Source organism: Podarcis erhardii (assembly GCF_964252035.2).
Source record: "Podarcis erhardii genome assembly, chromosome: 2".
Lineage (NCBI taxonomy): Eukaryota > Metazoa > Chordata > Lepidosauria > Squamata > Lacertidae > Podarcis > Podarcis erhardii.
In genome coordinates this window covers 15,098,939-15,126,874 of record NC_138498.1, presented here as the reverse complement: position 1 = coordinate 15,126,874, position 27,936 = coordinate 15,098,939, and the positions used below count along the sequence as shown (strand labels likewise).

At 46.1% G+C, this 27,936-nt stretch overlaps 1 protein-coding gene across 2 annotated transcripts in view; it reads left to right on the top strand.

Annotated features, from left to right (window-relative positions):
* Positions 1-665: 665 nt before the first annotated feature.
* STAT2 (signal transducer and activator of transcription 2) overlaps positions 666-27,936 on the top strand; it is a 49,019-nt gene continuing 21,748 nt past the window's right edge. For both annotated transcript variants that reach the window (XM_081849588.1, XM_081849587.1), the window contains exons 1-13: positions 666-793; positions 8,516-8,694; positions 10,790-10,949; positions 14,304-14,402; positions 17,349-17,441; positions 19,655-19,733; positions 21,242-21,324; positions 22,794-22,942; positions 23,025-23,183; positions 23,280-23,372; positions 24,599-24,658; positions 24,800-24,820; positions 26,547-26,640. In XM_081849588.1, the coding sequence (XP_081705714.1) occupies positions 8,564-8,694; positions 10,790-10,949; positions 14,304-14,402; positions 17,349-17,441; positions 19,655-19,733; positions 21,242-21,324; positions 22,794-22,942; positions 23,025-23,183; positions 23,280-23,372; positions 24,599-24,658; positions 24,800-24,820; positions 26,547-26,640 (1,221 nt within the window). In that variant the 5' untranslated portion in view covers positions 666-793; positions 8,516-8,563. The remainder of the gene's footprint in view (positions 794-8,515; positions 8,695-10,789; positions 10,950-14,303; positions 14,403-17,348; positions 17,442-19,654; positions 19,734-21,241; positions 21,325-22,793; positions 22,943-23,024; positions 23,184-23,279; positions 23,373-24,598; positions 24,659-24,799; positions 24,821-26,546; positions 26,641-27,936) is intronic.

Below are 27,936 nucleotides of genomic sequence, written 5' to 3'. Positions count from 1 at the left end.
AAACTCCGCTAACCCGGAAATAGCGCTTCAGGTTAAGAACTTTGCTTCAGGATGAGAACAGAAATCGTGCAGCGGTGGCAGCGGGAGGCCCCATTAGCTAAAGTGGTGCTTCAGGTTAAGAACAGTTTCAGGTTAAGAACGGACCTCCGGAACGAATTTAGTACTTAACCAGAGGTACCAATGTAATTAGATTTCAATTTGATCCTGACTTGTTTTTAGGAGGTAATTTAATTCTTGTTCGATTTTATACCAATGTTATATATTTGATGTTAGCCGCCCTGAGCCCAGTCTCGGCCGGGGAGGTCGGTATATAAATAAAAGTTGTTTGTTATTATTGGGTTGCCCTGGCAAGTTGAAGGACTAATCTAATTAATTAATTAATTAACTAATTAATATCTTTTTTAAAAAATTAGGGGTCATTAAACAAATGCAAAGAAACCAGCCAATGCAGAACCCACGTGCCAACTAAGGCTGTGGGCGGGCCGACATGGCTTTCCAGGGCTCAGTCCCCGCCCCCGTCGCTGACGTCATTCCTGGGAAATCGAAATTCTCGGCGGCTCTTCCTCCTTCGGGTCGCCCCTCCCTCCGTGCCTAAGGGCCGCCGGGGCCCTTCGTCCAATCGCGCAGAGCGATGGGCGGGGCAGCGCCCTATGCCCCGCCCACCTCCCTTCCAAGCCGCCGCTTCCTCCAGCGCCGAGGGAGGGAGGGAGGCGAAGGCGCTCCTTGGAATTGCAAGCTGCGAAATAACATTTCTCCAAGGCGGCTGAGCGCCGGGTCTTGCGGTTTTGCACCGGTAGGAGAAATGTATGGGCTGGGGGAGGGGAGGGGGCGGCGCAGAGGGCCAGCTTGGGATCGGATGAGTTGCGTGTAGGGGGGTGGGAGTCATAGAGTACACCTGGACAGGTGGATCTGTTGATCTGCCAGGTGGACCTGGAGATCTTGGGATCTGTTTCCGCTTTGGCAGAAGATCGCGGCTCTCTCAGATACCTGCGCTGCTTGCAGTAGGTCGGCAAGGATTTCTGGCTTCCAGCCGCTTCACAGTAGGAATCGCAACCACGACGACACTCCGCCCAAAAATGCATTATATTGCTGCGAAGTCCAGAAAAATAATAATAAAAAGCTTGTGGATCTGGAACCACGGGGCGATGAGCTCTATTCGCTCCCGCAATTCAGCAAACAAACCCCTGAGCTCGGGATTTTTAAGGTGAAAGCACGGTATCTGAAGGTATAGGGAAGTTTGTTTTAAGGCGTAATGTTTTATTATGTTTTATGTATGTATGTCTGTGGCTTTTCCTGAGACCCCAAACCATTGCAGAAGTCTTAGGTAAAGGGACCCCTGACCATCAGGTCCAGTCGTGGCTGACTCTGGGGTTGCAACGCAGTTTCTGAGTCATGTGGCCAGCATGACTAAGCCGCTTCTGGCGAACCAGAGCAGCGCATGGAAACACCATTTACCTTCCCGCCAGAGCGGTACCTATTTATCTACTTGCACTTTGACGTGCTTCCGAACTGCTAGGTTGGCAGGAGCAGGGACCGAGCAACGGGAGCTCACCCCGTCGCGGGGATTCAAACCGCCGACCTTCCAATCGGCAAGTCCTGGGCTCTGTGGTTTAACCCACAGCGCCATCCGCTTCCCTTCGCAGAAGTCTCAGAACACAACAAAACAAAAACGCCTTGACCAGAAGGTACCGTAACTTCAGGAAGCTCAGGGAAGGGGAGTTTCCTTGCACCCCAATCTCGCATTGTTCAGGAAACTGCACCCCAGGCTCTGGAGAGTGTTCTACCTGGGGTCACACAGGTGGTCCTGGCTAGGCGGAAAAGGGATGGGAAAGTCCTCCTGTGAGCTTGCTTCGTTTTAGGATTCCAGTCAAGGGCAGGTAGCATCTTCAACTAAGCGCAGTTTCCGGAGTAGGTGGTCTGCCCCAGGGCCCCCTTGCTGAACTTTACAGCCAGAAAATGGTGATACAGGGGCAGAATCAGATGCAGGAGAGTTCTGCAGAACCAGCTGGCAATTGCAGACATTGCTTTTTTGTTTGGGGAACTTGCATTTCCCTTGTGACTAGGAGCCCCGTAGCTGAGGTTTCCTTAAATTAAATGCAGAGATATTGTGGCGCCATTTAAGACAGAATTCAATTATCTTGAAGCTCTAAGTGGAAAAGTCTTTTTCTCTCTCTCCCCCCCGCCCCAATGTCTCTCACAAGCAATTCCATCTCTCTTTCTCCTTTCAGACTCCATTTATACCTTATCTCCCTCCCCCCCCCACGCCCCCTGAAAACTTCCAATTTGTTTAATCCCTCCTGTCTGGACCTTTTACATTCACCTCTGCCTCCCTTAGCATTTGTGATCTCTTCTCCCCTTTCTTTCTGTTTCCAATTTGGAACAGAACACTTATTTGTTATATAATAAATAATAAAAAAATTATTTATACCCCGCCCTTCCCCGTCCAAAAACTGTGCTCAGGGCGGCTAACAACAAATTTAAAACACTTAATTGTAAAAGCAGCATAAAATACAGTATAAAAACATGAATAACAATAAAATTCAAACTTCAGAAATCAATTTAGGGAAAATCCGTCTCATAACCATTAGATAATCACCAGGGCTAGCTGGCTGAATTAGTCCTACTTGGGCCAGCAAGGAGGCCAGGGGAGAATTAGCTGTGGGGTCTCAAAGCAGGTAATCTTCATAAAAGGGCAGGGGGAGAGAAGAGAAGGGAAATAAAAGATCAGGCTGAATTCAAATTAAAAGCCAGGCGGAATAGCTTTGTCTTACAGGCCCGATGGAAGGAGGTTAAATCCTGCAGGGCCCTAGTCTCATGGGACAGAGCATTCCACCAGGTTGGAGCCATCACTGAAAAGGCCCTGGCCCTAGTGGAGGATAGTCTGACTTCATTAGGGCCCGGGACCTCTAAACTATGGTTATTCATGGACCCTAAGGTCCTCTGCGGGGCATACCAGGAGAGGTGGTCCCATAAATATGTTGTTAAGAGGGGGTTTTTTAGGGTGGGGGGAGGAAGTAGGCTGTATGTGAGAACCTTGGATTCAGCGAGTATTAAAATCTAAACCAGACTAGCCTCCTGTATTGAGGCGACAGCCCGGGCCAGGGGTAGGCAACCTAAGGCCCGAGGGCCGGATGTGGCCCAATCGCCTTCTCAGTCCATGTTTTTACATGAGTAGAATGTGTGCTTTTATTTAAAAAGCATCTCTGGATTATTTGTGGGGCATAGGAATTCATTCACTTCTTTTCTTCAAAATATAGTCTGGCCCCCCACAAGGTCTGAGGGACAGTGGACCGGCCCCCTACTGAAAAAGGTTTCTGACCCCTGTGCTAGAAGAACGGGATGCAAACGTTTTGTATATTCCAATTTCTTACTATAACATGCAATCTGTTAAATTATTTTAATCTGAGCAATTCACAAATAATGGATGCAATATTGCACTATGAATATTCCTTTTTAATTCTTGGCTCTGCAAATTTCCCTTCACTAATAAAAACAGCAACAATAAAATGCTAACATTAAAAAAAGACTCCAATTTGACCTCTGAATCGGAAATCATGACTGAGTTATGCTCAGTTACCAAAGTGTTACCATGAGATTTAAGCAACTCTGCCGGTTTTCAGAGTCGAAAACTAAAAAAATATATCGTCCGGCCCACCACATGGTCTGAGAGATGGTGGACTGGCCCACGGCTGAAAAAGTTGCTGACCCCTGGCCTGGGCGATGGGCCATTAAGGGAAACAAAAGGAAAAGAGCTTTGTGTCAAACAGCAAATGGGTGGGATCATGGATAGATAGATGATAGATAGATAGATAGATAGATATAGATAGATAGATAGATGGAAGAAGCCTGAGTTTAGAGCCGAGTTGCAGTGATGTGACCTAGAAGTTATAGCAGTAAGCTGGAGAGTCAGAGAGGGATGTGTTTGAGAGGGATGTGTGATTTCTGTTTGACTCCCAAGACTGCGTCGATGGAAGGAACAAAACCCTTTGTGGATGTGAATGTTGGAAACCCCTCCATCATATGCTCAGGCTGTATATAAACCCTATATCCGGGAAGCGGGTGGCGCTGTGGGTTAAACCACAGAGCTTAGGACTTGCCGATCAGAAGGTCAGCAGTTCGAATCCCCACAGTGGAGTGAGCTCCTGTTGCTCTGTCCCAGGTCCTGCCAACCTAGCAGTTCGAAAGCACATCAAAGTGCAAGTAGATAAATAGGTACCGCTCCGGCGGGAAGGTAAACGGTGTTTCTCTGCGCTGCTCTGGTTCGCCAGATGCAGCTTAGCCATGCTGGCCACATGACCCAGAAGCTGTACGCCGGCTCCCTCGGCCTATAGAGCGAGATGAGCACCGCAACCCCAGAGTCGGTCACGACTGGACCTAATGGTCAGGGGTCTCTTTACCTTTAAACCCTATATCATGCAGATAGCACACTCTCACGAAACCCGAAACCCCTGGAATTTCGCAACGCTCAGAGATTGAGATGGCGTGCAAAAACAATAACGTTTTTGCTCACGTTCTTCCTTCAACATGTCCTCTGGTACTTTCACTTCAGAGGAAGGAGACCTTTCTTCTTGGCTGCCTTCCTTCTTGCTTGCCAGGAGTTGCTGGCATGGCTCGTGACCAGGGAAGAAAAGCAAGGAAGAAAAACTAGGCAGTCGGTGGCACTGAGGCAAACTGATGGGTCCTGTTCCACCGTTTGAGAAACAGCATTTTTAGATTTATGGGTCAAGTGGGCTGTGGTTGCTCCGTTTTGGGTTTTGGTGCTTCCAGGCTTGTTGTTGCAAGCAGGTAATTTTTTTTTCTTAATTGGTAGGGTTTTCTGCCAGAATAATTTGTTGTTTAGTCGTTTAGTCGTGTCCGACTCTTCGTGACCCTCTGAACCAGAGCACGCCAGGCACTCCTGTCTTCCACTGCCTCCCGCAATTTGGTCAAACCCATGCTGGTAGCTTCAAGAACACTGCCCAACCATCTCGTCCTCTGTCGTCCCCTTCTCCTTGTGCCCTCCATCTTTCCCAACATCAGGGTCTTTTCCAGGGAGTCTTCTCTTCTCATGAGGTGGCCAAAGTACTGGAGCCTCAGCTTCAGGATCTGTCCTTCCAGTGAGCACTCAGGGCTGATTTCCTTCAGAATGGAGAGGTTTTATCTTCTTGCTGTCCATGGGACTCTCAAGTGTGTCCTCCAGCACCATAATTCAAAAGCATCAATTCTTCGGCGATCAGCCTTCTTCATGGTCCAGCTCTGGATGAAATCAGGGTTGGGTGGGCAGGGGACTGGAAGAATGGTGCCAAGAGAGACGTGTGGACGATGTGAAAACTTGGCATTCATCCTGCAACTGACACCCATCTGGAAGCACCTTCCTTTCCCCATAGGGAGAAGACGGTGCAAGGCATAATGTGACTAGATAACAGCTGGCTGAATGATTCTCAACCCAAACAGTATCAATTGGTTTGAATTCCTGGCTGACAACAATTGCTTTGAAAGCCATTGAGAGTCGAATTTGTTACAGTCCTACGGCTTTGCATTTCTTATTTGTAATTTTCCTATTGCATTTTAACTACTATAAACCATTTTGATATTTTTAAAGAATGAAATTGCAGTATACAGTTTAAAAAACCAAATAAATAATCTGATCTCTGCATAAGTAAATCCCTTTGACTGCTTTTAAACCCTGTTGGGTTTGAATAGGCTGTTGTTGAGAACTTAATTTTTGTGTTTCTGAAAGTCTTATGGTATCTGTTTGCTGCTTATTGTTATTATTTGTTTGGTTTGAATTGTCCTGTCTTCCTCCCTACCCCCGTTGCTTGGCATTTTTTCTCCTTGCTTTCACATCTCCTTTTAGTTTTTGACTCTGAAAACTGGCAGAGTTGCTTAAATCTCATGGTAACAGACTTTGGTAACTGAGCATAACTCAGTCATGATTTCTGATTCAGAGGTCAAATTGGAGTCTTTTTTTAATGTTAGCATTTTATTGTTGCTGTTTTTATTAGTGAAGGGAAAATTGCAGAGCCAATAATTAAAACGAAATATTCATAGTGCACTTTGTGAATTGTTCAGATTAAAATAATTTAACAGATTGCATGTTAAACTGTACAAGTATAAAGATAAATATATATAGTAAGAAATTGAAATATGCAAAACGTTTGCATCACATTCTTCTAGCACAGGGGTCAGAAAACTGTTTCAGCAGGGGGCCAGTCCACTGTCCCTCAGACCTTGTGGGGGGCCGGACTATATTTTGAAGAGGGGGAAATGAACGAATTCCTATGCCCCACAAATAAGCCAGAGATGCATTTAAAATAAAAGAACACATTCTACTCATGTATCCTGCCCATGTCCTAGCATAATGGAAGAAGAACAATAAAATACTTACAGTTTGCTGTAAGGATAAAAATTCAAATTTTTTTATATGTCCCCTAAAAGCAAATTACAGTGGTGCCTCGCAAGACGAAATTAATTCGTTCCGCAAGTTTTTTCTTCTTGCGAGTTTTTCATCTTGCGAAGCACGGTTTCCCATAGGAATGTATTGAAAATCAATTAATGCGTTCCTTTGGAGACCGCTTGCCAGGCTGGCGGTGCGGAGAAGGGCTTTTCTCCCCACCGCAAGCCTTCAGGACAAGTACGGGAACAGAGGGGAAGGCGCGCGGCGCTTCTCCTCTGTTCCCGGGGCTTGCGGTGGGAGGAGGGTTTTTCCTCCCCACGCCAACATTCAGAACAGCATTCTGAAAGTTGGCGGTGGAAAGGAAAACCCTCCTCCCACCGCAAGTCTTCAGGGCAGCCATCCGAAGGCTGGCGGCGGGAGGAGGTCTCTCCGCCCCACCGCCAGCCTTCGGAGGAGGTCTGAGGACAGTGGGGAAGATGTGCTGCGCTTCCCCGCTGTCCCGGAGATTTCCCTATGGGCTTTCGTCTTGCGAAGCAAGCCCATAGGGAAATTCGTTTTGCGAAGCACCTCCAAAACGGAAAACCCTTTCGTCTAGCGGGTTTTCCATCTTGCGAGGCGTTTGTCTTGCGGGGCACCACTGTATAGGCTTTAGGGCAGGTTACAATAATTAAAACACAATGTTAATATTAAAACACAACAAACAACTTACAATTACAGAAATAAAGTGGGTCTTTAAAATATGCATCTCGGGTGTAAGGAGAAAGAAGTGTGTCATCGTTCACCAAAAGCTGTACAGTCGTACCTTGGATCCCAGATGCCTTGCGAGTTGAACATTTTGGCTCCCAAATGCCATAAACCTGGAAGTGGGTATTCCAGTTTACAAGCATTCTTTGGAACCCAAATGTCAGACGCGGGTTCCATGGCTTCTGATTGGCTGCAGGAGCTTCTGTAATATTTACAACCAGATGAAGGTTTCATTTTTGGAAGAATAAATTTTCAGAGTAGTTTTTACAGTTAGATAAAAAATGACTGATTTGGTTATACTATTAGAAATACATAGACAGATAATTATGAAATTATTGGGAGGTTTAACAAGTTAACTGTTTATATTGGGACAACTTTTCTGCTGTACTTTATTGGAAGGAGAAAAATAATCATTTCCTTTATAACAATTTAACAATTTATTTAATGAAAACAGTAACATTATAGCATATGTATCCATGTTTGTTAACTGATGTGCTTAAATGGTGTAAAAAACACACACACCTCTTAGACTGAGTTTCAGCACACATGAAAAACTTAAAACAAATCCTTATTTCCTGATGAATGGCCGTTGGACGATAATGTAACTTAAATAGAAAGCTATCTTTAGAAATATTTTTTTCCTCCAAAAGCATTTAATTTTGAAAATCCAATTTAAATTTTGAAAATCTGATTTATATTTTAAAAATTGATTTAAATTTTGAAAATCTGATTTAAAAAAATCATTGATTTTTATCCACCCTGCATTGTTTTTAGACTTGTGTACAGTGGTACCTCGGGTTAAGTACTTAATTCGTTCCGGAGGTCCGTTCTTAACCTGAAACTGTTCTTAACCTGAAGCACCACTTTAGCTAATGGGGTCTCCTGCTGCCGCCACGCCGCTGGAGCACGATTTCTGTTCTCATCCTGAAGCAAAGTTCTTAACCTGAAGCACTGGGTTAGCGGAGTCTGTAACCTGAAGCGTGTGTAACCTGAAGCGTATGTAACCCGAGGTACCACTGTATCTTTAACCATCAGCTATCCACTTGCCAATACCTGCACATGCAATATTTTAGCATCTGCTGTATATACAAGTGAGGTTACTCCACAAATGATCCAATCCACACTAAATCAGTAATCATCATTTCTAAAATAATTCTCTTTCCATCTCTATATATGAAAGCCCAATAGTTCACTTTTACTAGGCGTTTCCCCTTTTATTCTTATCTGCGCAGTTCGCTGCGTCCAAGCTTCTGTCCAAACCTCTTAAGTTTCCGGCCCAAACATCTCTTCTCGCCATCTGTTGTCCATTCTAAAATAGGACCTGTGACTTGCAGTTTCTCTGTTCGCTATGAAGGACTCCTTTCAAACTTTTCGTGTTCTGACTTGCTTCCTCAGGCATTGTCAGCTGTGAGGAGCCCAGTCTTGACCCTTCCGCCAGCAAACATGTCTCAGTGGCAACAGATCCAGAAGCTGGATGGACCTTACCTGGACCAGGTGCACTACCTTTATTCTGAAGACTGCCTGCCCATGGAAGTACGAGAATACCTTGCCTATTGGATCGAGGAGCAGAACTGGTAATGCCACTTGGGTCGCTGTCAAGAAAGGAAACTCCCATTTCCTGGCTATTTCTCGCCCCCCAACCACCACCATTATGGGTTCTCCACCATTTTGACTTCTCCATTGTGTATGGTTGACACCATACATTTAACACACTATGATAAACCCAGGCCATTCCCCCCCCGCCCCCCGCCCCCAGCCGTAACTCAGTTCCGGCACCTCTCAGGTGAGCTCCATTTCCATTACAAGAGAACAAGGGATGTGTTCATTGTCAGTTCCGGCACCTCTTTTTTTAAAGAAAAATACCACTTGATAACCCTCAAAAAATTATGAGAGCTCTGCTTTGTCATGGATGCTGAGAGTTTTTAGGAGGTTGGAAATCGATGGCTGAAATATTTTTGTGTTTTCCTATTGTACTGTTTTATTGAGTTATGTGCTGTGTGTTTTATTTTGTTTTGTTTTCTTTGTGTGTCTGTATAGTTTATAAACCAATAAGGACTGATTTTTATTTTTAAGAAATAATTCTTAGGAGACGCCCCGATTCCATTCACAGAGCTGCAATTCTCAAAGTGGTTTAACAATCAATACCTCTTCACAGGGAACACTGGGAATTGTAGCCCCATGAGGGAGGCAAAATTTTATGTTGTGTTGTTCCCATTCCTCACCCACACACCCTGGAATTTATTTGCTGCCTCACCCCCCGCCCCATTTCCCCCATCAAATAACAGTGACTCTGTCACTGGGAGTCCCAAGTGCGCAGTACTGTGTCTCCTCACCAGCTGCTCTTGGTTTGGACAAATAAAGCACCCTTGTGGCCAAGGTGGATTTGATTTAAATCAAATCGATTTAAATCACTAGTCAGTAAGACTTTATTTCAGTCATTATTATTTTTTACAGAAAGACTCATTCTTGCTGGTATAATCTTAATATTTACAAACAGATGGAAGTTTCATTTTTGGAGTACTAAATTTTTCAGAGTACAGTGGTACCTCGGGTTGCATACGCTTCAGGTTACAGACTCCGCTAACCCAGAAATACTACCTTGGGTTAAGAACTTTGCTTCAGGATGAGAACAGAAATCATGCTCCAGTAGTGCGGCGGCAGCGGGAGGCCCCATTAGCTAAAGTGGTGCTTCAGGTTAAGAACAGTTTCAGGTTAAGAACCACTGGTACCTCGGTTAAGTACTTAATTCGTTCCGGAGGTCTGTACTTAACCTGAAACTGTTCTTAACCTGAAGCACGACTTTAGCTAATGGGGCCTCCCGCTGCCGCCACGCCGCTGGAGCACGATTTCTGTTCTCATCCTGAAGCAAAGTTCTTATCCCGAGGTAATATTTCTGGGTTAGCGGAGTCTGTAACCTGAAGCGTATGTAACCTGAAGCATATGTAACCCGAGGTACCACTGTAGTTTTTACGGTTATATCAAAAATTACTAGGACTCCCATCATCCCTAGCTTAGCAGGACCAGTGGTCAGGGATGATGGGAACTGTAGTCCGAAAACAGCTGGAGGCCTAAGCTGGGAAACCTTGATCTACAGTCATAACTTGGGATGAATACGCTTCAGGTTAAGCATTTTTGGGTTGTGCTCCGCGGCGACCCGGAAGTAACGGAACGTGTTACTTCCGGGTTGTGCTGCTCGCGCATGAGCAAACACTTGAAATGATGTCATATTCAGAAGCGGCAAAACGCGCAGTTGCGTGTTACGTTCGCTTCAGGATGCGAACGGGGCTCCGGAACAGATCTCCGTTCGCTTCAGGGTGTGAACAGGGCTCTGGAACGGATCCTGTTCGCATGCTGTACAGTGGTAACTTGGGTTACATACATTTCAGGTTACATACGCTTCAGGTTACAGACTCCGCTAACCCAGAAATAGTGCTTCAAGTTAAGAACTTTGCTTCAGGATGAGAACAGAAATCGTGCTCCGGCGCGGCGGCAGCAGGAGGCCCCATTAGCTAAAGTGGTGCTTCAGGTTAAGAACAGTTTCAGGTTAAGAACAGACCCCCAGAACGAATTAAGTTCTTAACCCGAGGTACCACTGTATATACTTGGTTTTGTGCATTTGAGCCAAGGATTCACCCTCCCTCTGGCATTTCTCCTTTATTTGCCTTTCAGGAATGAAGCAGCACGATCCGACCCTTCGCAGGCTTGCAGCCTTTTCCACACCATGCTGGGGCTGCTCGACGATCAACTCGGACGTCTCGTTTTGGGGGAAGAAAACAATTCTAACATGGTCCTCAAGCACAACCTGCGCCGCTCCAAACTCAACCTACAGGTATGGGCCCAGGGTGTTAAGTTTTTATACATGTTGGAGGGCTGAGCCGTAGGGAAACAGCCAAAGGAGAACTAACATTTCCCTGGGAAGAGAGGCTGTGGAGAAGGCAAAGGCATACAAAACTGTAAAAACCAGTTTAAGACCCCCAAATCTATGTAAATGAAATTCTATATACAGTCGTACCTTGGTTTTCAAACAGCTTAGTTCTTGAATGTTTTGACTCCTGAACGCCACAAACCCAGGAGTGTTCCGGTTTGCGAACGATCTTTTGGAACCCGAATTTCCGATTGGCTGCAGGAGCTTCCTGCAGCCAATCGGAAGCTGTGCTTTGGTTTCCCAACATTTTGGAAGTTGAACGGATTTGCGGAACGGATTCCTTTCAACTTCCGACGTACGACTGTAGTAGCACTGGTGCTATAAACAATGGCTTGGGCAGCCAGTGTTTTCCACATACTGATGGAATCCCGAGAGTAGATTTTTGGGGGGACTTGTAGAGGGAGAATCTCCGCCCCCCCATAATTTATATTAAATTTTCTGTTTTACATTTTAGAATATTCATTTAAACAGCCTTAAAATGACTTCATAGAATCATAGAATCATAGAGTTGGAAGAGACCACAAGGGCCATCGAGTCCAACCCCCTTCCCTTCTTCTCTTTCCATGGTTCATCTTGCATAACATAGATCCCTGCATATTTTACAAAAACTGAACCATTCAGTATTCCATTGTTACATCCATCAAAACTTATTTACGCTGTTGAATTTATCTTAACGCTGCCCACGTTTTCAAATATACAAAATCTCTCTCTGATATTCCTTGTTTTGGTGGGAAGATACAGTGGTGCCCCGCAAGACGAACGCCTCGCAAGACGGAAAACCCGCTAGACGAAAGGGTTTTCCGTTTTGGAGGCGCTTCGCTAAACGAATTTCTCTATGGGGTTGCTTCGCAAGACGAAAAAATCTTGCGAGTTCCTGCGGGTTTTTTTCGCTCCCCCCCTTTCCTAAGCCGCTAAGCCGCTTATCAGCTGTTCCGCTGATAAGCCGCTTAACAGCTGATCGCTAAAAGCCGCTAGACCCCTAATAGTGCTAATCCGCTAAGCTGTCAATGGGCTTGCTTCGCAAGACGAAAAACCGCTAGACGAAGAGAATCGCGGAACGGATTCTTTTCGTCTTGCGAGGCACCACTGTAGCTCTGAAAGAAATCAGTGAAGTCTAAAAATCTTGAGAAGTAAACGCAGTGCCTAAAAATGTGCAGTCCAACTGCCACATTTAAAAACAGCATACCGTATTTTTCGCCCCATAGGACGCACCGCCCCATAGGACGCACCTAGTTTTTTGGGGGGCGGGGGAATAAAAAAAAATTATTTCCCCCCCAGGTGCGGGGCTGGCGCGGGGGAAGCCCGAGCTTCCCCAGCCCCGAGAACAGCCTGCTATCCGCAAGCCTAGGGAGCCCATCGGGAAGTTGCGCCGGTCTCCCCCAGGCTTGCAGAGAGCTGCGCGAAGCCCGGGACTGCAGGCAGCTCTGCGCAGCCCTCGGAAGTCGCGCCAGTCTGCCAAGGGTTGCGCAGAGCTTCCTGAAGCCTGGAGAGCGAGAGGGGTCGGTGCGCACCGACCCCTCTCGCTCTCCAGGCTTCAGCGAAAGCCTGCATTCGCCCCATAGGACGCACACACATTTTCCCTTCATTTTGTGCGTCCTATGGGGCGAAAAATACGGTAATACCTGAGATTAAAATCACAGAGTTTAAAAGGTCTGTGATGAGAACAACAAAAAAATCCTGGCAGAACTCAAGTTTTGTGGCAGGGCATTTGTCAACTGAGAGGCCTCTGTTGAGAAGGCCTAGGATTGTATTGTTGTTGTTTCTTAGGTTTCTTATCCACTCAATTCAAAATTAAAGTTTAAGGAAGATTGGGAAACATTTTTTGACTACAGTGGTACCTCGGATTAAGTACTTAATTCGTTCTGGAGGTCTGTTCTTAACCTGAAACTGTTCTTAACCTGAAGCACCACTTTAGCTAATGGGGCCTCCTGCTGCCGCCACGCCGTTGGAGCACAATTTCTGTTCTTATCCTGAAGCAAAGTTCTTAACCTGAAGCACTATTTCTGGGTTAGCGGAGTCTGTAACCTGAAGCGTATGTAACCTGAGGTACCACTGTATATGGAAAAGAGCTGTGTAGAGCCAAAAACACTGGCAGCATTAAGATAAATTCAACAGAGTGAATAATTTTGGATGGATGTAAACATGATTTGAATGGTTAGAGTAAAATATGCAGGGATGTATGTGATATGTAAAATGAACCATGGAAAGAGAAGAAGGGAAGTCACTGGATATTCTAAAGTTTGTAAAATGTTTATTTGAAATTGTGAAACAGAATTTAATAAAATTATTACACACACAAAAAAAAATACAAAATTAAAATTGGTTGAAACAACTTCATAATTGGAAGAATGGGATGAGTCTGTATGTATATGTGCATTTGTGTGTGTTGTATTGTGGGGAAAAACCTAGGTGGACTGAAGCCCACTTTATCGTATACATTGAGGTATATCTTTAATATCTTCAATATATTCTCAGTTGGCAGTGAGGGAGAGGTAGGGGATTCATATTTATTTGTCTTACACATGCATGAGCAAAGAGAGAGAGAAAATGTGAAATGCAAAAAGCATAGAATTCCTCAAGGTTGTGATGTGATGTAACCTTTGGGTATAGGGCGGTATAGAAATAAAATAAATAAATAAATATCCCCCCTTTCTTATTTTTATTGAGTTATGTGCAAATATAAACAAGACAAGACATAGCAAACAAATCTACAGAAAACAAACAAAAAAAATCGGGGGGGGGGGGAGAAAAGCAAATCCTGAACAAAAATGAAATGAATTTAACTATACAATACTATCCAAAACATCAATTCTCAAACCAAATACTTTCCCTTTTGGAATAGATCTCTTTTGTTATCCTATTTTCAACTTCCATCTACCTCTCCACAATTCATTCTATCTATCTGATACGGTTTTTTTTCCTGTCCTCATCTTGGAAACATTTTTTCTATTTACAGATTTATTCTAGGCACAACCATATTTTGCTTGTTGAATCTTGTCTCGTTAGACAAGTGTTAAAGCGTTCCCACTCCTTTTGGACTACATTGATTGCTTTGTTCCTTAATTATTTGGTCATTTTTGCGAGTTCCAAGTATTCGCTTAACTTTAATTCCCATTCTTCTCTAGCAGAGATTAAATGAATGATTGATTGAATGAATGTGGGAAGTACCTCCTCCTCCTCCTGTCAGTACTGTAACTAGATTGTTGCAGCATGCTTGCATGTCCTTTTGGGTCATTTTGCTGTTGCCTTTCCTTCCAGGCCAAGTATCAAGATCATCCAGAGCAGCTGGCCAACTTCATCGATGGCTTGCTGAGAGAAGAGCAAGGGATCCTCGCAGAAGCCTTGGCTGGGTCGCGGGTAAGAGAAACTCGCTTATAATAAAATAATAGTAATTTATTATTTATACCCCACCCACCTGGCTGGGTTTCCCCAGCCACTCTGGGCGGCTTCCAACAGAACACTAAAATTTGTTGTTGTTTAGTTGTGTCCGACTCTTCGAGACCCCCTGGACCAGAGCATACCAGGCACTCCTGTCTTCCACTGCCTCCCGCAGTTTGGTCAAATTCATGTTGGTAGCTTCGAGAACACTGTCCAACCATCAACCATCTCGTCCTCTGTCGTCCCCTTCTCCTTATGCCCTCCATCTTTTCCAACATCAGGGTCTTTTCCAGGGAGTCTTCCAGGGAGTAGGGGGTTGGACTCGATGGCCCTTGTGGTCTCTTCCAACTCTATGATTCTATGATTCTCTTCTCATGAGGTGGCCAAAGTATTGGAGCCTCAGCTTCAGGATCTGTCCTTCCAGTGAGCACTCAGGGCTGATTTCCTTCAGAATGGATAGGTTTGATCTTCTTGCAGTCCATGGGACTCCCAAAAGTCTCCTCCAGCACCATAATTCAAAAGCATCAATTCTTCGGCGATCAGCCTTCTTTATGGTCCAGCTCTCACTTCCATACATCACTACTGGGAAAACCAAAGCTTTTACTATACGGACCTTTGTTGGCAAGGTGATGTCTCTGCTTTTTAAGATGCTGTCTAGGTTTGTCATTGCTTTTCTTCCAAGAAGCAGGCGTCTCTTAATTTTGTGTAAATACAATAACCTATGAAACACTAAAAGCTTCCCTAAAGAGGGCTGCCTTCAAATGTCTTCTAAAAGTTTGGTAGTTGTTTTTCTCTTTGACATCTGGTGGGAGGGCGTTCCACAGGGCGGGTGCCACTACCGAGAAGGCCCTCTGCCTGGTTCCCTGTAGCTTTGCTTCTCACAGTGAGGGAACTGCCAGAAGGCCCTCGGCGCTGGACCTCAGCGTCCGGGCACAACAATGGAGGTGGAGTCGCTTGGTGCTCATTCTGGGCTGCCGGATCTGCTCCTTGGGCTACAGTTCTCCTCATCCTCCTTCCGAGCGGCACAACGTCTCTTGGTCACAGCCCTAGTTTGCTGGAAACTTCTACCTCCTTAATTTCCTCTCATCATTTCCTCTCAGCACCTGCTTCTCTTCAGTACAGTGGTACCTCAGGTTAAGTACTTAATCCGTTCCGGAGGTCCGTTCTTAACCTGAAATTGTTCTTAACCTGAAGCACCACTTTAGCTAATGGGGCCTCCTGCTGCTGCCGCGCCGCCAGAGCACAATTTCTGTTCTCATCCTGAAGCAAAGTTCTTAACCTGAAGGACTATTTCTGGGTTAGCGGAGTCTGTAACCTGAAGCATATGTAACCTGAGGTACCACTGTATTTATGCCACGAGTTGGCAAGGTTTACCGGCCGTGGGCCGAATTACTCCCACAAAGATTGTCCGTGGCCCGCTCTGGCGCAGTGCGACGCTGGAAATCGCATCTGCGCATGTCTGCGGTGCCGGAAATCGCTTCTGCACATGCCCAGACGCCGAAAATCACACATGTGCAGAAGCGATTTTTGGCATCTGGACATGCGCACACGCAATTTCCGGTGCGGCTCGGTTTAGGGGTGGCTCATGAGCTGGTAAAACGGTCTTTGTGGGCCTCATCTGGCCCATGGGCCACATGTTGCTGACCCCTGATTTTCACTGAAAGTGAGCCATACTAGTTACTAAATTGTACAGTAGTACCTCGGGTTACATACGCTTCAGGTTACAGATGCTTCTCAGTAGTGGCGCCTGCCCTGTGGAACGCCCTCCCATCAGATGTCAAAGAGATAAACAATTACCTGACATTCAGAAGACATCTGAAGGCAGCTCTCTTCAGGGAAGTTTTTAATATGTAACGCTGTACTGTTTTTAACACTTGATTGGGAGCCGCCCAGAGTGGCTGTGGAAACTCAGCCAGATGGGCGGGGTATAAATAATAAATAATAAATAATAAATAATAAATAATAAATAATAAATAATAAATAATAAATAATAAATAATAAATAATAAATAATAAAAATAATTATTATTACTATTACTATTATTACTATTATTATTGTTATTGTTATTATTATTATTATTATTATTATTTGATTACACGGGCAGGGATTACACGATGCGACAAAACCAGTACAGTGGTACCTTGGGTTACATATGCTTCAGGTTACATATGCTTCAGGTTACAGACTCCGCTAACCCAGAAATAGCGCTTCAGGTTAAGAACTTTGCTTCAGGATGAGAACAGAAATCGTGCTCTGGCGGCGTGGCAGCAGCAGAAGGCTCCATTAGCTAAAGTGGTGCTTCAGGTTAAGAACAGTTTCAGGTTAAGAACAGTTTCAGGTTAAGAACAGACCTCCAGAACAAATTAAGTTCTTAACCTGAGGTACCACTGTACTGTGAGATGCCTTTACTTGCTTTTTTTGCATCCATGTTTTCAGTTTGCATCTTAGAACTGAGCTCGGTGTTGGAAAGTTTGCCAAATCTGTGCTCTCTCTCGCTCTCTGTCTCTCTCTCTCTCTCTCTCTCTCTCTCTCTCTCTCTCTCACACACACACACACACACACACACACACACACACTGGTGTTACTATAGCGAGTAGAAGAATGGTCCAGATAAGCGAGTAATAGAGCAGTGATGTGTGGTTGACAGAAAGAAGAACAGGGAAGTATTCACGTAAGGTGCAGGTGGTCAGTCCCGTTTGAATTTGTTTTTCAAATGAATTTTCACAACAGTGAGGGCTAGAAACTTTAAAATGGCTGACACCTTTGGGGCTCTACAACAGGCTTGCTTTCTGTGTGCGTGGAACTGGAGAAGATGGGCAATCCTAGGCACATACTCTCTCTGTGTGCCTTCTGCAGTGATGATCCTCAGCACCAGTGCATAGTTTCCAAGTCCGTCTGTTTTGTTTCCTCTCCCTCCCTCTGCAGGCACGGATGGAACCACCTCCCAGTGCCTCTGTGGTCCTCAACCCACATCACAACATTGAGAGCCGGCTCATGGATATGCGAAGGACTATTCAGGTGAGAGTGCGTGTGTAATACCTGCTGGGCTGCTTCACTTTCGTTGCAGTGTTATTTTGCAGGGATTTCCAATTCTTGGACGTGTTAATTCACCGGATCCTGCAAGCCACCCATTCTGTGTGCAATATGCTGTGATCCTCTTCCTGACCCTGTTCATACAGTAGATGCCAGGAGCTATGGCTGATATAAATGCAGTGTATTTATACAGACCCCCTCCCCTCCCATGACCTGTTGCAGGGTTTAATTTAGTTTTATTATTATTATTATTGTTATTATTATTATTATTATTATTGTAAAGGGGTGAGCTTCCGTTGCTCGGTTCCTGCTCCTGCCACCCTAGCAGTTCGAAAGCACATCAAAGTGCAAGTAGATAAATAGGTATCACTCCAGCGGGAAGGTAAACGGCGTTTCCGTGTGCTGCTCTGGTTTGCCAGAAGCGGCTTAGTCATGCTGGCCACATGACCCGGAAGCTGTACGCCGGCTCCCTCGGCCAGTAAAGCGAGATGAGTGCCGCAACCCCAGAGTCGGTCACGACTGGACCTAATGGTCAGGGGTCCCTTTACCTTAGGCTTCCTTTTCCCCCAGGCATGTTGCTGGGTGTTCAGATGGCTCTCAGGGCATGAGCATATTTGCATAATATTTGCATATTGTAATTTTTTAAATAGAGGGATGCAAATGTGAGTGGTGGGTGACTGGGGTCTTCATCCCACTATATCATTTTCATCCCACTATATCATTAAGAATATCAAAACCGTTTACAAAAGTATCTGCATATAATAAAAGCACACACGCAAAAATTAAAACTGTAGCTCATCAGCTAACGGTCATGGAAAGATGGGTTCTGAATCGCTTGCGTAAACCTGCCAGAATCGAAAGGTTTTCAGCAGGCGTTTAGAGGTTGAAACAAAAGGCGCTTGCTGAATCTCTGCTGGAAAAGCTTTCTGCAGGCCTGGTCCGATGACACTGAAGGCTCTATTTCCTGTTGATGTCAAAAGAGCCTCGCCAGCTTGGGGCAGAGCCAACGTGCGGTTTGGTAAATGTGAAGCTTGAACGGAGCTTGCAGAGAGAAATGCTTTTTTCCTGAATAGCAAATACTTCCTGTAGCCCTATACAAATTGGCTGAGTGTTGAAATAGTTTGGCCCCTATGGTAAATATCTCCTGGTCTAGGCCATTCCCCTGCTTAAGGGAAATTGGGAGGGGGACCCTCAAAAGTAAATAATGGGGGACCCACCCTTACAACTTGACTTGGAATAGGCTTGGAAAAACGGATTGTCAGCCTCCCCCCAAGAGAAAACGTGTCGTTTCCGTTGGCCCCTTAGTCCAGTGCAAAGTTCAGACCCTGTTTGTGCCTGTTGATGCCTTCCAGAATGCTGAGCGGTCTGAGACTTCCCCCTCAATTTACCTGGTTGTGGAGGCGGCAAGCTGATGTGAGGCCCTCAAATGCTGCCCCGGCAGAAATCATGGGAATTTACTAGGGCAGTATTTGAAGGTGGCCTTTTAGAGGTCTTGCCATAACATCTCCCTCCTTGCTGTTGCCACACAGATCACAGTGCGCTCCCTGTCTCACACACTTCAGTTTTTGTCTCACAACCTTCTGTTTTAAAAAAAGGTAGTAGTTGCATGCTTCACTCCCGTTTTGGGAATAGGCAGCTGCTAGTCTGGCCAGAGTTGGTGGTGGTGGTGGTGGTGGTTGTTGTTGTTGTTATTATTATTATTATTATTAATACCCCGCCCATCTGGCTGGGTTTCCACAGCCCCTCTGGGCAGCTCCCAACCGAATATTAAAAACACAATAAAGCATCAAACATTAATAAAACTTTCCTAAACAGGACTGCCTTCAGATACCTTCTAAAAGTCAGATAGTTGTTTATTTCCTTGACATCTGATGGGAGGGCGTTCCACAGGGTGGGCGCCACCACCGAGAAGGCTTCCCTGTAGCTTCACTTCTCGCAGTGAGGGACCGCCAGAAGGCCCTCGGAGCTGGACCTCAGTGTCCGGGAAGAACGATTTGGGTGGAGATGCTTCTTCATGTATACTGGGCCGAGGCTGTTTAGACAACAGACAACAGACAGGCGCTCGGTGTGGGAGTGGGTGGGCTCCTGTTTAGCCCTTACTCTTCAGGGTGGGTTGTCATGCAGGCAGGGCACCCCTGGTCCCACCTGTTTGGCGTTGCTTACTTTGACTGAGAATGCCACCTGGTTCTGCTCCATAGGGTCTGAAATGTTCCGTAGGCCATCTTGAAGATCTGCAGGATGCCTTTGACTTTCGTTACAAGACGCACCAGATGTTGGGTGAGGAATACAAGAAGAGTTCACCTAGTCCAGCATCCTGTTCTCTCAGTGGCCAATCAGATACCTTTGGGGAGTCTGCAAGCAATACACAGTCCTCCATCCACCTGTGATTTCCTTCAACTGGTATTCAGAGGCATGGCTAAGATTGGAGGAGAACTGTTCTCTTCAACTGTCCTTAATTGCTGGGGATGGTCTCTTTTAAAAACAGACAACTTGCCCTTGATTTCTCTTGCAAAGTCCACAATCTTTGCCTTCCTGTCTTCTGATTTCCATGCCACATGCCTAAAAACAGTTGGCAGGTGTGGGTATGTGGGTTTCTGTGTGCCGAACCATTGTGGTGTCTCTAATCTCCCAGTTTAGATTCTGTAGATGCCTCCATCTTTCACATCTCCCCTTTACAAACTCTAGTGGGCTAGCCATGCAAATCTATTGTGGCAACAAATAAACAAAAAAATTAAATTGAGGCACTTTGAAGACTTATTTATTGATGGGACTTTTTGCAAAGCAAGGAAAAAGAGGGTTACTGTCACACCAAAACAGCGACTGAAAGCAAAACTCCCTGGAACTGAATGGGGTAGCTGTGCCCCTGAAGGACCAGGTGCGCAGCCTGGGAGTCATTTTGGACTCACAGCTGCCCATTGAGGCACAGGTCAATTCTGTGTCCAGGGCAGCTGTTTACCAACTCCACCTGGTACGCAGTCTGAGATCCTACCTGCCTGCGGACTGTCTCGCCAGAATGGTGCATGCTCTAGTTATCTCCCGCTTGGACTACTGCAATGCGCTGTATGTGGGGCTACCTTTGAAGGTGACCCGGAAACTGCAATTAATCCAAAATGCGGCAGCTAGACTGGTGACTGGGAGTGGCCGCTGGGACCACATAACACTGGTCCTGAGAGAGCTGCATTGGCTCCCAGTACATTTCTGAGCACAATTCAAAGTGTTGGTGCTGACCTTTACAGCCCTAAACGGCCTCAGTCCTGTATACCTGAAGGAGTATCTCCACCCCTATTGTTCAGCCTGGACACTGAGATCCGGCACCAAGGGCCTTCTGGCGGTTCCCTCACTGCGAGAAGTGAGGTTACAGGGAACCAGACAGAGGGCCTTCTCGGTGGTGGCGCCCACCCTGTGGAACACCCTCCCTTCAGATGTGAAGGAAATAAGCAGCTATCTTATCTTTAAAAGACATCTGAAGGCAGCCCTGTTTAGGGAAGTTTTTAATATTTAATGCTGTAGTTTTTAACACTTGATTGGGAGCTGCCCAGAGTGGCTGGGGAAACTGAGCCAGATGGGCAGGGTATAAATAATAAATTATTATTATTATAAAATTATTATAAAGAACCCACAAAGGAAGCACATCCGTAATGTGCCTTGTGTTTCCTGCCTACCCTTGCTGGCTGGCGAGACGCCAGGAACCAAACTTCCCCAAGGCAATAGTTGGCAGCTTCCGGTGGGTCCTTCTTGACTTGGAAGTAGCTACCGCCGACCTCAATGCAATTTTTCTCTTGCAGGAAGTACGACCACTCCTGAGGCTGCAGCCCAGAGAACACGGGCATTGCAGGACATGGTGAATAATGTGAACCGTTGCCGCAAAGTGAGTCTGAACACTGTCTTTCTCTCTCTCTTTTCCAATGATATTTTAGTAAGTTTCAACATTTTTAACACATGCAATAAAAGCACAATTTCGTCTTTTCTCTCTCTCTTTTTTTTTTTTTTACTTCCAATCCCATTTTCCATGGAGTTGTTGTTTCTCCCCTTCTGCTTCTCCCTATCTATCAAATCGTAGCCACAATATTATAATCTAATCGCTTCTGTGGCTCGTAGCTCAAATCCTGTTCTCGAGCTCATCGTACTATAGTCTTTCTTTAAATTGTCTGAGAAAGGCATCCATTCTTCCATGAAACACTCCTCATGAGATCCTCTTAATTTTGCCCGTTCTGCATCGTCTTCCTTACCCATTCTTCTTTGGTGGGAACTTCTGCCTTCCATTTCTGCACATAAAGAATCCTAGCAGCAGTTGTTACATACATAAATAACAATTTTGGGGGGTATAGTGGTACCTCGCATTACATACGCTTCAGGTTACAGGCTCCGCTAACCCAGAAATAGTACCTCGGGTTAAGAACTTTGCTTCAGAATGAGAACAGAAATCGGGCTCCGGCAGTGCAATGGCAGCAGGAGGTCCCATTAGCTAAAGTGGTGCTTCAGGTTAAGAACAGTTTCAGGTTAAGAATGGACCTCCGGAACGAATTAGGTACTTAACCCGAGGTACCACTGTATTTCTGCCCCCAAAATCCCTAACAGAAATACTTCAAGGTGGTTGTTTTTCCCCATGCTCACTTTAAACATCTTTTTTATCTCGTCATCTATCATTTCCCAAAACACAGTGGTACCTTGGTTCCTGAATGGCTTAGTTGTCAAACAAATCGTCTCCCAAACACCACAAACCCGGAAGTAAGTGTTGCGGTTTACGAATGCTTTTCGGAAGCCGAAAATGTTCCGCTTGAGTGCAGGAAATTCCTGCGGCCGATCGGAAGCCACCTTCTAACAGTTTTGGGAGTCAAATGGACTCCAAGGACGGTTTAAATTTGAGAACCAAGGTACCACTGTTCCCTTGCGATGCACCGTATTTTTCGCTCTATAAGACGCACTTTTTCCCTCCTAAAAAGTAAGGGGAAATGTGTGTGCATCTTATGGAGCGAATGCAGGCTGTGCAGCTATCGCTGAAGCCAAAAGAGCAAGAGGGATTGGTGCGCAGCGATCCCTCTTGCTCTTCTGGCTTCAGCGATAGCCACGCAAAGCCTCTTGAGCGCAGCGGGAGCGCTCCTGCCTCTTCGCTCAAGAGGCTTTGCGTTGCTTTCTTGTTTTCCTCCTCTAAAAACCAGATGTGTCTTATGGTCGGGTGCGTCTTATAGAGCGAACAATACGGTATGTATCTTTCTCAATGTCTTCACTGTACCAGGGACTGTAGGACCCTCCCCAGTGATGCCTTGCCCCCTCTGCCACCCCACTTAGGCCTGTGTTTGTAGGTACACTCTTACTTATTCACAGTCTTTCTACCAGGAACTGCTGGATCGGATCAACGAGCTGCTAGGCCGCTCCGATACCCTGAGGGACTTTCTGCTGGCAGAGCTAGCGGTGTGGCAAGATTGCCAGCGGCGGGCGTGTGTTGGGGACAATTGTGACACCAGCTTGACAGAACTGGAGAAGTGGTAAGTTTCAATGGGAAGGTCTGCAGTACGTTCGCCTGCACCTCCAGCCTGTGCTCCTACCATCTGTTTGGCTTCACCGTAGGTTCACCGGGAGTGCTGAGAACCTCTTCCATTTGTTGCTGTTGCTTCGCACCCTGGAGGAGCTGCGCCAGAAGGTGTCCTATGAAGGAGATCCCCTGCGGGTCCAGTTGCCCCAGCAGGAGAAGCGACTGAAAGAGCAAATTGCCTGTCTTCTGAAAAGGTGCCAAGAGGAAGGGAGGGCACCCGTCGAATAAGGGGAGAGGAAGGGGGTAGGGGCAGATTGTGGGCGCTGAAGATCTTTCTGCTTTCTCCCCAGTGCATTTGTGGTGGAGATTCAGCCTTCCATGCCATTGCCCAACCGCCGGCCTCTGGTGCTGAGAACCAGCAACAAGTTCTCTGTCCGTGCCAGGTGAGGAGAGAGGTCCTTAATCCGGCAGTGGCTTCCAGGTGGCAGCCATTTTGGAATGAATTAAAAACCACTGGGCAAACAGCTTGGGGTTCTCCAGTTGTTGTCAGGCTGCCATTGGCCCCAGCCAGCATGGCCAGAGGGCAGAGGCAGTTCTATCCTCCACCAGGGCCTTTTCAGTGATGGCTCCGACCTGGTGGAATGCTCTGTCCCATGAGACTAGGGCCCTTCAGGATTTAACCTCCTTCCGTCGGGCCTGTAAGACAGAGCTATTCCACCTGGCCTTTAATTTGAATTCAGCCTGATCTTTTATTTCCCTTCTCTTCCCTCCCCCTCCCCTTTTATGAAGATCACCCTCTCTGAGACCCCACAGCTAATTCTCTCCTGACCTCCTCGCTGGCCCAAGTAGGACCAATTCAGCCAGCTAGCCCTGGAGATTATCTAATTGATTTTTATTGTTATTCATGTTTTTATACTGTATTTTATGCTGCTTTTATAATTAAGTGTTTTAAAGTGCTTTAAATTCGTTGTTAGCTGCCCTGAGCCTGGTTTTTGAACCAGGAAGGGCAGGGTATAAATAAAAATTTATTATTATTATTATTATTATTATTATTATTATTATTATTATTATGGCAGTGCAGCCATTTCCACCCCACTGGGCACTGAGCTTAGGGGGCACTGCGGTACGTCACAACTTCGACCTAGTGAACTGAGCAGAACGGGAGGGAGGAATGGGGCGCCGGATTTGGGCCTTGCGCAGGGCATTACTGAAATTTGAAAGACCAAAGCCAGCCCCTGCCCAGCGCAGGGATGAATTGGACTTGGGAGGCCAGCAACATCTTGGATGGTCACAGTTTCCGCCATCCCTGATGGAAGAGGTGATTGGATCAGGAGGCCTCTGTTTAGGTGCATCTGAGAGACGTATTCAGCAAAGAACATTGCACTAAAAGCCACTGGATTTTAAAATGAGGGAGCAGGGAAGATTTGGTCCAGGACAGAGGCCTGCTGTCAGTGAGGACTGGTGGTGGGGTTGTGGCAAGGTTGCCAACAGCAGGTGGCACCAGATCCCACTAATTCTACATTTGCTCCCATCCTCCGTCCTGCTGAAAAATGGAGATTTAAGGAGGAAATAGAGCCAGGCTCACACTTGCCCTTACGGAGTGAAACTCTGCTGCCTGCCACTTTTGATCTTGTGGGTTATAACAAACTGTTGTTGCCACTTAATTCAGGCTCCTGGTGAAGCTCCTGGATCGAAATCACCCGATGGAGGTGAAGATTGAGATCGACCGGTGAGTTCCTCTTGGTGAAGTGCCAAGGTGTTTTTGTTTTATAGTCGCAAGGGCAGGGCTGAAGATTGCAGCGGTGCGACTTGTGGGGAGGGCGTAGGGCTCTTTCGCTAAAAACTCTTTCTTTTTCTTCATCTCTTGCAGGAACGCTGCTAATTTGGAAAGGTAAGCAACAGCTGTGGAAAGGCAATGGAAAATAGTAAGCCTTGCCCACTGGGAGGCTGGTGGTGGGGCACAAGCTTTGATTTGGCACCTACATGGCAGAGGAAGGGGCAGGCTTTTGCTTAACCAGCAACTTGGCCCCTTGAGCCAGTGTGGTGTAGTGGTTAAGAGCGGTAGTCTCATAATCTGGGGAACTGGGTTCGCGTCTCCGCTCCTCCACATGCAGCTGCTGGGTGACCTTGGGCCAGTCACACTTCTCTGAAGTCTCTCAGCCCCACTCACCTCTCAGAGTGTCTGTTGTGGGGGAGGAAGGGAAAGGAGAATGTTAGCCGCTTTGAGACTCCTTCGGGTAGTGATAAAGCGGGATATCAAATCCAAACTCTCTTGCCATCTTTCTTATTTATGCTCTTGATGTTTTTGCGATGCGCATATGCAAACCCTGCTTTCAGTCCTCTAAAAGTTTCAGGGTAGACGTACACTCATACCTCGTGTTACAGATGCTTAGGTTGCATGTTTTCGTGTTATGGACGTGCCGAAACACGAAAGTACCGGAATGGGTTACTTCCAGGTTTCGGCGCATGCGCATGCACAGAAACACAAAATCATGCTTTGCGCATGCACAGAGGTGCCAAATCACAACCTGTGCATGCACAGACGCTGCGCTGCGGGTTGCGGATGCTGCAGGTTGCGGACGTGCCTCCTGCACAGATCACGTTCGCAACCTGAGTGTCCACTGTATTGCTTTGATTCCAATCAGTGCATCTCCCGTAACTTCCTGCTGAAATCCCATAACTCTTCGTACCAAAAAAACCATGTTCCAGGTTGTTGTTTAGTTATCTTGCTTTTTTTGCACTGAAGTGCAGGTGCCCCTCCAAACGGCAATAATGTAATTAAGGTTAGAGGGGCATCGCGAGACAACTAATAAACTGGAATGGCGATTGGACAGTCCAATACAAATTGACCACAAAAGTATTATTGTTGCATCCAATTGCATGTTGCAGAATACCTCTACAAAACACACACACCAGTTTGGAGATGGTGATGTGAAATTTGCTCGCTTGCATGGTAGGGGAATTGGCAGCAGGGAGGTGTCTTCTGGCATGTAGAAAAGGCTCGATCCAAGTCATTGCTCATGAAAGCTGAACCCCAGAACTGGTCCACATGAGCAGAAGGAAACATGGCAGCTGGGCTTCCTATTCTGCTGTTTGAGCAGAATAAAGGTAAAGGGAGCCCTTTACCTTAGGTCCAGTCGTGGCGACTCTGGGGTTGCGGCGCTCATCTCGCTTTATTGGCTGAGGGAGCCAGTGTACAGCTTCTGGGTCATGTGGCCAGCAGGACTAAGCTGCTTCTGGCGAACCAGAGCAGTGCACAGAAACGCCGTTTACCTTCCCGCCAGAGCGGTACCTATTTATCTACTTGCACTTTGACGTGCTTTCGAACTGCTAGGTTGGCAGGAGCAGGGACCGAGCAACGGGAGCTCACTCCATCGCGGGGATTCGAACCACTGACCTTCTGATTGGCAAGTCCTAGGCTCTGTGGTTTAACCCACAGCGCCACCCGTGTCCCTTCTTGAGCAGAATAGCATAACAATAAAACTCCACCTGATTATAAACTTGTTACTGGCCATCTGGGAATGACAAGCTTTCACAGATTACGTGTGTGTGTGTGTGTGTGTGTGTGTGTGTGCGTGCGTGTCACTTTTAAAAATCTCTCCCTCTCTCATTTGCAGGTTTCGGAGGTTCAACATCTTGCCGTCAACCACCAAAACCATGGTGATGGACCGGCCCCAGGTGGAGGGGCTCATCTGTGACTTCAAGTACATTGTAAGGGCCTGGTGATGGGGGAGATGCAAAAATCCTGTTTGTTTGCAGCTCTGGGATGGGAATTTGTGTTTGTGCAGCTGTGGTGGAAGAAAGACTTGACAGTTCAAGTCTTGAGCTCTGGGATGACTCACTGTTACCCTGTGCCTCAAACCCCACCCACCTACCCCAATTTTGTCCTGCTACTGTGGTTGCCACACAATTCTGAACAACGTGCGGCAAAATAAATATGGAAGACATTTTGGCCAGCTCTCTTTGAGACTTTCTTCCTCCATTCTATGTGGCTCAAACAAGAAATGTGTTAGGGAGGGGGGGTTATTGGGCCATTCTTGTTTTTATTTTTATTATTTATTTTGTGATTTTATATTGTGATTTTATTTTGAGAACTGCCCTGAGACCTGCGGATATAGGGTGGTATACAAATTTAATAAATAGTAGTAGTAGTAATAAGAAAATGAATAAAATTGACTTTCCCTGACCGTTCTTTTTATTTCCTCTGACATGATACCTAGGAGAAAGGATTCTGGGTTTTTTTTTCAAATGAAATTTAAACATCTTTTTCAGTTTGTTAGAGATATATTTATGTACGCAACTACAGCGGCAAGGTTAAAGGTAAAGGTAAAGGTACCCCTGCCCGTACGGGCCAGTCGTGTCCGACTCTAGGGTTGCGCGCTCATCTCGCTCAAGAGGCCGTGAGCCGGCGCCGTCCAAAGGCACTTCCGGGTCACGTGGCCAGCGTGACAAAGCTGCAGCTGGCGAGCCAGCACCAGCGCCGCACACGGAAACACCGTTTACCTTCCCACTATAAAGTGGTACCTATTTATCTACTTGCACTTAGGGGTGCTTTTGAACTGCTAGGTGGGCAGGAGCTGGGACTGAATGACGGGAGCTCACCCCGCCGCGGGGATTTGAACCGCCGACCTTACGATCAGCAAGTCCTAGGCACTGAGGTTTTACCCACAGCGCCACCCGCGTCCCTGACAAGGTTATTGATGGCCAAAAATTGGAAAAGTAGCAGCGTCCCAACTAAAACAGACTGGTTATCTAAAATGATGGAATACTTCCATATTGCCAAAATAACAAGAAGGATAAGAGGAGATATGGTACAAAAAGTGAATAAGGAGTGGGCTATCTTTAAGGAATACATCAAAATTTATGTGGAAAAAGTAGAATTTCTGATAGATATTGAGTGAAAATGATTAGAGTGAAAGGAGAGTAGAGTCAAGATAGAAGAAGAGATTAAAGAATTAATGAAATGCATTTAAGCTAGTTGGAAAAATAAAGTAGCGTAACAATAAT